The following is a 10417-nucleotide window of genomic DNA, read 5'->3' as shown; positions in this document are numbered from 1 at the left end:
GGATGGCATGGTGCCAACATCTACCTATGGGGTTGGGCCAGGGACGCCCCCCACGCCCACCCTGGGAGGGGGCCTCAGCTGTCCCTTTGTGGCTGAGGGGATCCTCCTGCGGAGTGGGGGCAAGCATAGAGGTCCCTTCTCCAGACCTGAGGATTTGGTCCCTGACCCACCTTTGGGGGCCTGCAAGGGAGGAAATGGACAGAGCAGGACCCTGGAAGGAGCATAGAATTGGGGGCCACCACACCCCCCCAATTTCCAGCTTTGCCACCCCATTGTTCCCATGTGGGGGGCTCTACATCCGAGGGGGGCAACTCCTCCCACCTCCCTCTCAATCCCTGCTTTCCCTGCGTTGGGCGGGGAGGGGAGGGCGGCAGAGATATTTATTTATTTCCTTTATTTATTTAATTTTTTTTTTTTTTTTTTTTTTTTGGAGTAGAGAGTGACAGATGGCGGCGGGTCCCGGGGGAGCCGGCTCTCCCCCAATGCAGACGCATGCCAATCACCGTCTCTCATGTGATAGCTGCTGCCCGTGACGTGCCAAGCCCATATGGCCTGGCATAGAGGCTGGTACCCCGCCTGGTAGAGATGCCACACTCGCTCCGCGGTTCGCATGGCGCTCTGAAGACGCCGGCGCCCGCCGCCTTGAGGAGCCGCTGCCCCCGCTCCCTGAAGATGGGGGAACAATGAAATAAGCGAGAAGATTCCTCTTCTCCCCCCTCTCTCTCTTGCCCCCCTCCCCCCCCTCCCCTCCCCTCTCCCCTTGACTCCTCTCCGAGGTAAGTTGTCCGAAAGGGAGCTGGATCTGACCCGCCGGGTGGGGGGGTGGGGGAGGGCGGTTGCTGCGGCCGACAAGCGGGTCCCCAAATCCCCCTTTCCTGGGAGGATGCCCCTTCATAGGGTGGGCATCAGAGGTGTCCTGTGTTCCCTCTCCCCTAGGGGCTGCAGCTCAGGGGGATGCGGAGAGAGGTGTCTCTGCCTGCGATGGGTTTGGGGAGAAAAGCAGGATCATGGGGGGGCAATGAAGAGACTGAGATGGGACTCCCCCCATGGTTGTCCCAGAGGAACCTGCGACCTTTCCTTACCACCAAAAAAAAAAAAAAAAAAAAAAGGAAAAGAGAAAAGAAAAAAAAGCAAACAAATTTGATTCTCCTCCCTCATCAACCCTGAAATACAACGAGATCTGAAGAGTCGTGAAGGAGGGAGGCAGTTTGAAGGGGGGAAAGGGGTCCCTGACCGCAGGAGAGACGGACAGGGCTCGCTTCTCTCCGTCTCCTCCCCACGCCCGGGTTCCTCGGTCCTCGCCGCCCGGAGCCGGCTCGGGGAGCTGGGGACGCCACGGCTAGAAGAGCGTTCCTCCCGCCCCTGGAATTGGGCTGCGGGGGTGGGGGCCGAGCCGAGGGCGGCGCGCGGCCAAGTTGCAAATTGGATTAGGGAGCGTGGGGGTGAGAGCCGCGGGAGGGGTGGGGGAGCCGGGCCGAGGGGCCCGGGCCGCCGGAGCTGCCGAGCGGGACAGCTGTCCCCACCCGCGGCCGCCCAGGCTTCCTCCACCGCCAGAGGAGAACCGGCGTTCAGAGCGAGCGTGCCGCCTCCCCCGGCGAAGATGTCGCTTTCCTAAAGCCCCGACTCTGTCCCTGCCCTGACCCCGAGAAGCCCTGAGCGCAGGCAGCGGCCCCTCATTCAGGCAAGGGGCGGAGCCGGGGCCCAGCGCTGGGGAGAGGGCCTGGGCCGAGATCCCGGGCGGGCCGCCGGGGCAGGGCTGGGCCAGCTCTGGGCGGGGCAGGCGGAGGAGGTAGGCATCCCGGGCCCCCTGGGCAGGAACCCACACCGGACTCGGGGGTGGAAGCAGGTTGGGGGAGGGGGGCGGCGTGACCCCAGCGCGCCCCTCACTCAGTGCTGTCTCCCCTTCCCGCCCGCGGGGCGCCCTCAGGCACCATGCTGACCCGCCTGTTCAGCGAGCCCGGTCTCCTCTCGGACGTGCCCAAGTTCGCCAGCTGGGGCGACGGCGACGACGACGAGCCGAGGAGCGACAAGGGCGACGCGCCGCCGCCGCCGCCGCCGCCTCCGCCGGGGCCCGGGGCTCCGGGGCCCGCCCGGGCTGCCAAGCCAGTCCCTCTCCGTGCAGACGAGGTGCCGGAGGCCGCGCTGGCCGAGGTCAAGGAGGAAGGCGAGCTGGGGGGCGAGGAGGAGGAGGAAGAGGAGGAGGAGGAAGGGCTGGACGAGGCAGAGGGTGAGCGGCCCAAGAAGCGCGGGCCCAAGAAGCGCAAGATGACCAAGGCGCGCCTGGAGCGCTCCAAGCTGCGGCGGCAAAAGGCGAACGCGCGGGAGCGCAACCGCATGCACGACCTGAACGCGGCGCTGGACAACCTGCGGAAGGTGGTGCCCTGCTACTCCAAGACGCAGAAGCTGTCCAAGATCGAGACCTTGCGTCTGGCCAAGAACTACATCTGGGCGCTCTCGGAGATCCTGCGCTCCGGCAAGCGGCCCGACCTGGTGTCCTACGTGCAGACGCTGTGCAAGGGTCTGTCGCAGCCCACCACCAACCTGGTGGCCGGCTGCCTGCAGCTCAACTCGCGCAACTTCCTCACGGAGCAGGGCGCCGACGGCACGGGCCGCTTCCATGGCTCGGGTGGCCCGTTCGCCATGCACCCCTACCCATACCCGTGCTCGCGCCTGGCGGGCGCACAGTGCCAGGCGGCGGGCGGCCTGGGCGGCGGAGCGGCGCACGCCCTGCGGACCCACGGCTACTGCGCCGCCTACGAGACGCTGTATGCGGCCGCGGGCGGCGGCGGCGCGAGCCCGGACTACAACAGCTCCGAGTACGAGGGCCCGCTCAGCCCCCCGCTCTGTCTCAATGGCAACTTCTCACTCAAGCAGGACTCGTCGCCCGACCACGAGAAGAGCTACCATTATTCTATGCACTACTCGGCGCTGCCCGGCTCGCGGCCCACGGGCCACGGGCTGGTCTTCGGCTCGTCGGCTGTGCGCGGGGGCGTCCACTCGGAGAATCTCTTGTCTTACGATATGCACCTTCACCACGACCGGGGCCCCATGTACGAGGAGCTCAATGCGTTTTTCCATAACTGAGACCTCGCGCCTGCCCCTTTCTTTTTCTTTTGCCTTTGCCCGCACCCTGCCCCCAGCCCCCCCCTCCCAGCGCAAGGGGACCCCCACCTATCCTGGCGCCGGGCGCGGGGAGCGGGCCGCCGGTACTGACCCTCTCCTGGGCAGTGCAGTCCTCTTACCTGTGGGTGGCCCGTCCCAGGGGCCTCGCTTCCCCCAGGGGACTCGCCTTCTCTCTCCCCAAGGGGTTTCCTCCTCTTTCCCAGGGGTGGTTCTCCAGGGACCCATCTTAGGGCACTCCCAGGAGACCACCCCACATTTCCTAACCCCTACACTTAGGTTTCCTCCTCCCCTTCCCCCCTGCAGGCCCAAAGGCATTGGCAAGGGGGCAGCTGAGCTGTGGGATACTGTTTTCCCCCTATTGTTGTTGTCGTTGTTGTTGTTATTATTATTATTATCATTATCGTTATTATTATTATTATTATTATTATTATAACAGACACCGAGCTGCCGAGGCAGAAAGGAGCCGGGCGCCCCCTCTTTCTTGAAGAGGGCATAAGTCAGGGCGCCCGAGTCTGGACCTGGAACGCCCTCTCCCCAACCCCTAGTCTCAGCGTTTTGTGAGTTTAATTTTGGCGGGAGGAAGTGTGGATTGAGAGGAAAGAGAGAAGCCAAGACAATTTGTAACTAGAATCCGTTTTTCCCTTTTCCTTTTTTTAAACAAACAAACATACAAAAAAAAAAAAAAAAAAAAAGCTGAGAGGCGACGGAGGCCGAACGCAGAGTCCGGATCGGAGAGAAAACGCAGTAAGAACTTTTAGAAGCAATAAAAGGCAAAAAATACTACTACCAATAATAAAAAGACACAAATATCTATGCAAGGAGGTTCTGACAGAGCCTAGCGGCCCGGCCCGGCCCCGGGATGCCCCTCCCGGCCCGCGGGCCGCGCCGCCCAAGCGCGGATCTGTGCACTTTGGTGAAATGGGGGCCGGCGCCGCCCCCTCCCCTCCCCAGGTTCTTACAATCAGTGACTCGGAGATTTGGGGCCCCAGTGCCACTGCCCTCCCCCGCCCCGTCCCCATTGTGCGTCATGCTGTTTTTTAAAAACCTGTTTCCAAATTTGTATGGAATGGCAAACTGTTGGGGGGGTCGGTTTGGGGAGGGAGGGTTTGCATGAGAGACACACACACGCACACTACACCGCACGCACACGCAAGGCCCCGCGCGGGCGTCTGGGGGCAGAGGGAAGAGAGTTCTCCGAACCCTCGCTCCCTGCAGGCAATCCTCATCCCGGGTTGAGGGTGGAGACCAAGACCTAGGGCCAGCCCCGCCCCTGCCCAAATGTGCCTCGGTGGGCGCCAGGCGCCCGGCGATTTCCGGTGGCTGGAGAGGTTTTTTTGTTGTTTTTTGTTTTTGTTTTTGTTTTTGTTTTGTCTGAGGCGTCCTCTTGGCTCTGGCTAGCAGGTGGGCAGGGAGAGGGCTGAAGGCTCTTTCTGGAAGTTTCCCAGAGAAAGGGGCAAAAGGAGAACCTCTCCCCACCGGAGGCAGGAGATCAGGCATCCAAATACACGATGCAAAAAATGCAAACCCACAGGCGACACACCCACACACTTACCCACACACTCACACGCAATTTTACCTTCCTCTTGTAGAGAAGATGAAACTCCCGTCGGACACCCGAAGTGCATTGCGTGTTTCTGTTCAGTTTAATGACGATTAATAAATATTTATGTAAATGAGATGCAAAGCCGGACCCGGTTTCTCACGGTGGCCTCATTTCATTTGGGGGACTGAGCTGGGGCTCTGGGGGATGGAGACACAGAGTCGAGTGACTGTACAGAGGCCGGGTACAGTTACCCTGGACATTGCCGGGTGGGATTTCCACCTTATAACCTCTCTCACACCGGTCCACTGGGCACCAAAACAGCTACACTCACTGCCCCTCCCAGACCTTATACAGACTCACACACGCTCCTAGAACAAAGCGTTGCACTAATCTCCTTGCACTCCTTCAGTTCCCAAACATGCACATGCACCTCCTTTGAGAACAAAATATCTTTTCATCACTTAAAAAATGACCCAGTTGGGAGCAGCCATTCTTTTTACAACCCTCTGTCCGCTGTTGCAAAAAATAAGTGCATAGAGATAAAGAGACAACCATTTGAACCAGACGGGGATATTTTTAAATAAAAAAAAATTATAAGGTTATGAGGATGAACTATTAAAGCAGGAAGTCTTTTTGGTTTTAAATTTGTGTTTCAGTGGACTCAGGGGCATCGGCCCTTTTTAGTCTCAGGAATACTGAAATCTGTAGTAATGTTGGCGAGGCTGCAGGTGTTCCCAGAGCTGCAGGAGGGGTCAGAATGGAGGTGCCCACCTGGAAGAATGGAGCATGAGGTCGCCATGAGTTTCCCCTGACAGGACAGCAGGAAACCCCTGGTGCATACCTGGACAGCTTCCGTTCTGCCCGGTGCAGCTCCAGACCGAGGGATACCTTCAGTCTAGGAAGGTAGAAGAAGGACACCGCCGAAGAGCTTGCTCTGCCCAGAATTTTCTTTCTCTGAGCCTCAGGGGCATAGGCATCTCTGAACTGACTTCCCTGAAAGGACCTTCCCTTAGACACCGGTGCCCACTGGACCCCTGGAATACTTGGAAGGGGGGGGTCTAAACCCCAAAGACCACCATCCCAAAGCCTGAACACGGTTAGGAATTCTGAAACTGAGCTGTTACTGACACGGCGTACTTAAATTATTTTAAACATACACAAATGCTGTTGCTTGTTTTAGGACTGAAATGGGGGGGGGGTTGCTGTTGGGGCTGGAGCTTGTGGTCAGGCACGCTAAGGCTTTTAAAGATTGGATTCCAGGCCCCCAAATGAGAGCACCCTGACAAAATCTGGAAAGGAGAAGGTAGTTGAAGAAGGAAGCCTTAAATGTGAAAGGGTAGATCGGATTATACTGTCTGACCTTCAGCTCAGCGTCCCCCTTAAGTGACCACTTAAGTGGAGAGGATGCCCTCTCTCCTCCACCGCAGGACTCCTGCTGGAGGCCCGAGTCTGGGGCCTTGGAGCTGTCCGCTCCTAGGTGCTGACTCTCGTCCAGTCTTGAGCGTTCTGGCCGCAGAGGGACGCTGCTTAAGCCGCACAGAGAGAGGCCCTTTCCGACACCCGACCGGAATTCTGAGCGGAATTCTTTCCTAGTTTTTGGAGAATTTCACTGGAATCTTCTCAAAATTTCATTCTAGAATTCTTATAGGATCATATCTCTAAAGTGAGATTAAGAACTGCCTCCTTCCACCTAGGATTCACTCCTCTTGGTGGTCTAAGAGAATTTAATAAACCTCTGAATCATCCCTATTCTTGGGAGAAAGGACTTGACCCACCTTTCTCCCCCACTTCTCAAATGGTGTATGAAGCTAGGCGCAAATCCCAGACTCAAATCTGGAGTCTGGTCTGCTCATGGCATGGGACAGGCCTGGCAGGGACAACTAGAGAGAAAAGGAACTCGGCACCCATCCCAAGGCCTGAGTCTTATCCTGCCCTGGAACAAGGTTAATTGGGCTTCTCTCCCACTCAACCTGTTTCCTAGAACGCGTTCTGAAGTCCCGGGCTGGGTAGCATCCAGGTGGCTTGGGGCCGGAAGCAAAAGACCCCTCCACGTGGCTTCCCTGGCCAGATCACAGACTCCTACATTTCCCTCTTCCGGCTACTCCACGCGGCACGATTCGGCTTTTGAAGCTGGATTCCAGATCCTTTGGAAAGATGTTGATGACTCTCGGGCCACCGAGTCTGTGGTCACTTTGGGCTGGCAGGGGGCTGGGGGTGCCCCGTTTTGGGGGGGGATCTGGAGCACCGCCGCTGCTTCCTGTGAATTCCAGCAGCTACCTGAGCTACCCCTTTCCCAATTCCTGACCCTTCCCCCACACTCCCTGCACTCTGGCTGTGCTCTATTCTCCCATCACCCTCCTCTCCAACACTCAACTTCCCTGGTGAGATGGTGAGATGAGCAGGAGAAGAAGATGCATGAGGACACCCGGCCCCAAGCTCCCCCTCACAGGTCGTTTCCTCTCACTGGCTCTCCTGCTTGCACGCACACACAGAGAGAAGCTCCAGGAACAGAAGGAGGGGGGGGGGACAGAGAAAGCTAAAAGGGGCCAGAACAGTGGGAGGGAGGGGGCAAGGGGAGAAGTCCAAGAGAGGATGCCCTCCTTGCCCTAGGTTGAGCAGCGGAATCTCCAAGCATGCAGGCATAGCTCAACCCCTGGACTGCGGAACCTGAAGCTGTCCCCAGGATCAATCTGGAGGGTGTCTTCCCCTTGATTTTCCCACCCTTATCCAAAGTCAAGCATTTGGAAATGACAGGGCAACAGAGAAGTTTCTGAGTGCAGGCCATTTTTCCATCGGGTGAAAGCGAGGAAAAGGCTCGTTGTTTTTCTCTTTTCTGTTTAACCAGACATAATCTGGACCATGAGCCCCTGATGCCCAGTGAACCCCCAGCTCTCATTTTGTCACCTGGTGGGACAGTCCAATAAACCACTGAGTACAGTCCGGGGAAACTAAACCCCATGGGAGTCAACAACAGGGAACCCCTGACACCCCCTAGACTCCATCAGATCGTGTTTGTTTCTCTCTGTTTTATGTGGAAGTCCGTGGATGCAAGGATCTCCCACAGAGTCAGATATTTCATTCCCTCTTGGATGACCTTTGCTTTCTCCTCTTCCCCAGAATCTTAAAATTTGAAGTTGCCTGCTCCTTGGAGAAATCCGTTGATCTGAGGGGACATTGAGACTGAGGGATAATTCTAGATTCCACAGTTTAGTTCTTAAGGGGGGTGGGAGGAAAGGGACAGCGTGGGCCGGGCCTGATCAGTGTTGGTCTCCACCTCCACTCCCAGGCTCCGCATGTTACAGCAGGGGTCAAACCAGGACTCCACACTTGACCTGCTCCTATGTGTTCAAAGGAGAAAGCTGCTTTTTGTGAGATGTGGAAAGGGGCAGACGGGTCTCAGCTGTCACAACAGGCTTCCTAGCTCACAGCCCAAGTCATTGTCACTTTTCTTTCTTTAGGGCTGGGGCATGAAGGCACTGGCCACAAACCAGAAAGGAGGTGAAGATCTGGACCTTAAGAAACCTGGCAACCCTGCTCCCCTCCCAAATCCTGAATCAGCCTCTTTCCTCTCTGTCCTGCCTCTTGAAAAATTCTGGACAAAGTTGTGCTGGGTGGGAAGTGGTAAGAAAGGCACAGACCTGGGAAGGGTTGGGCTGCCCTCTGAAACTTTCTCCATCTTAAAACACTGAAATAGGAGCAGCCTGCCCAGCGAGGGCCAACAGGAGAAGGCTGAGAGGAAGTCTGGGTTCGCAGGCAGGAAGGCAACCAGTTTCTCAGGGGGACATGCCAAGGACTGGTGGGGGAGACTCCCCCACCCCGTGTGAGGAGAACCTGGGGTGCTCACAAAAGAAAGAGCAAGGGAACCCCTAGACACTGGCTGTGCCAAGAAAGCTGGGGTACTGCGTTGGGTGGAGCTGCTGCCCAGATGTGCACCAGGGTGTGGCTCTGGTGCTGGAAACTCTGACCGCCTGTTCCCGCACAGGAGCAGGGTTCCGTTCACGGAGTGTTTGCCCGGTGTGCTGTTATTCAAACCTTTCTCTCCTCTTCTCTCCACCTCGGTATTCGTCTCATTCCTTTTTTTGGAATTAATTGAATTAGAAACCGGTCTTTCTGGGGCGCTTCCGCCTCCCGCCCCAGGCTGCGCTGGCCAGGAGGCCAAGGCTGCCAGGTCAGGTCCCGCCGGGACGAAGGACCCCCCAAGCCCCTTTGGGGACCCGCGTGCCAGTTCCTACCCTCAGCCAAGTCTTCGCCAAGGGCACAGCTGGGCGGGGTCTGGGCAGTCCGCCCGGCTTGGGACATCTGTTCTCGCCAGAGTCGCATTAAAGGCAAGGGGTGGGGGTGGGGGGCTCAGAACCAACCTCTCCATTGAGCCGATGCCTGCTTTCTGGACCGCAGGCGGAGGCAGAGGGGAACACCCGACTCGCGTAGTTTTCTCTTTCCCCTCGGGAAAAGCGAGAGAATTGGTATGGGGGAAAGTGGGGGCTTTCTCCCTTGCCTCCGTCTCTCCTGCTTAACAATCAGATACCACATCGGACCTCACTCCTGGAGGGCAACAGGGTCCTCCTGTCCCGCGGGAGCTGCCCCGGAGCCTCCGGAGGCGCCGGCGCCCAGGATACCTCGGAGGCTTCGGGCCGGCGGGAAGCGATACGGATCCCGCTTGCAGCGAACTCGCGCTCGGCTGGGCTCGGAGGCCGAGGCGGGGGCGCCGCGCAGGGGAAGGGTTAAACACAACTCAATTAAAACTTCGAGAACATTTGGATTTATATTGGGGGGAGGGCGGTGCTTTTTTAAAACCTGAGAAGGACCACAAAGCCCTTAAGCAAAAACAAACCAAAATCCTTAACTACTGATCATTTTGTAGAAAAAGAAACATCCCTCAGACACTTCTCCTTTGGTGCCACCACGGAAAAGCTCCCGCCTGGCCAAGACCAGCGCCTGGACACCCCTTCACCACCACAGTGCCCTGGCGCTGAGCCCAGGTCGCCCCCTGCCCACCCTTTGCTCCCGTGTTGATGCCAGTCTGTGCCACTCAGCCGGTGCCCGGTGCCCGGTGCCAGGCGCGGGGGGAAGGCGGGGCGGAGCCGAGGCTCCAGCTTAAATTCCATGGCATCTGTTCATTATTATACAGTGAGGATTTTTATATGGACAGCTAAATTAAAGACAGATTTTTGCCAGAATTGCAGATCCCATAAAAATGATGACACAGGATGGGGGCTTTTTCTTTTTAAAAAAAAAAAGAAAGAAAGATTTAAAAAACACAACCCAACAAACCACAACCCGAATCCCTCTGTGCCCCTCTCCTCTGATGTCAGTGAGTTACTCTGGCCCCTTTGCCTTCCCCTTCTTCCACCAGCACGGGCTGCCCAGGGAGAACCAAACCCCAGCGGCTCTTCAAGCCCAGCCTGCTCACAGATGCCCAGTGACCAACCAGCTCTCTCCCACAGCTGCTGGGGCGGGCAGAGGCAGAATGGCCGGGTCAGGTGTGGAGGGTCAGGATGGAAACTGGAGCTGGGAGAGAGTGCCAGAAAGGGGTAGGAGTCAGGGGGCTCGACCTTTCTGCATTCCTAATTCAAAGGGCAGGCTGTGTTTTTGGCTGGTTGCCAAGGCTGGGGACAGCTGGTGAGGACCAGGCGATGTGGGGGCCTCCCACTCCTGTACATGGGACAGCACCCACTTCCCCCTCTCTGATGGAGAGTGTGATACAGTAATTGATCCCTGAGCACAATTTGCCCAGGAGCAGGAGTTCTGGAA

General features: G+C 57.6%; 1 protein-coding gene across 1 annotated transcript; it reads left to right on the top strand.

Moving 5' to 3' along the window:
* The first annotated feature begins 424 nt into the window (after positions 1–424).
* On the top strand, positions 425–4813 carry NEUROD2 (neuronal differentiation 2). The gene is made up of 2 exons (XM_032871498.1): positions 425–776; positions 1928–4813. Exon 2 carries the CDS (start codon positions 1933–1935, stop codon positions 3082–3084), a length of 1152 nt encoding a protein of 383 aa, XP_032727389.1. The 5' UTR covers positions 425–776; positions 1928–1932; the 3' UTR covers positions 3085–4813.
* The last annotated feature ends 5604 nt before the right edge of the window (positions 4814–10417 follow it).

Source organism: Lontra canadensis, unplaced genomic scaffold (assembly GCF_010015895.1).
Source record: "Lontra canadensis isolate GAN:19392208 unplaced genomic scaffold, GSC_riverotter_1.0 scaffold43, whole genome shotgun sequence".
NCBI lineage: Eukaryota > Metazoa > Chordata > Mammalia > Carnivora > Mustelidae > Lontra > Lontra canadensis.
Note: the sequence above shows the minus strand (reverse complement) of the source record. Positions and strands in the feature narration are given on the sequence as shown.

Bases quoted from the DNA above. Each gene is read 5' to 3' on its own strand.
- NEUROD2 (XM_032871498.1), top strand. From the start codon at position 1,933: ATGCTGACCCGCCTGTTCAGCGAGCCCGGTCTCCTCTCGGACGTGCCC.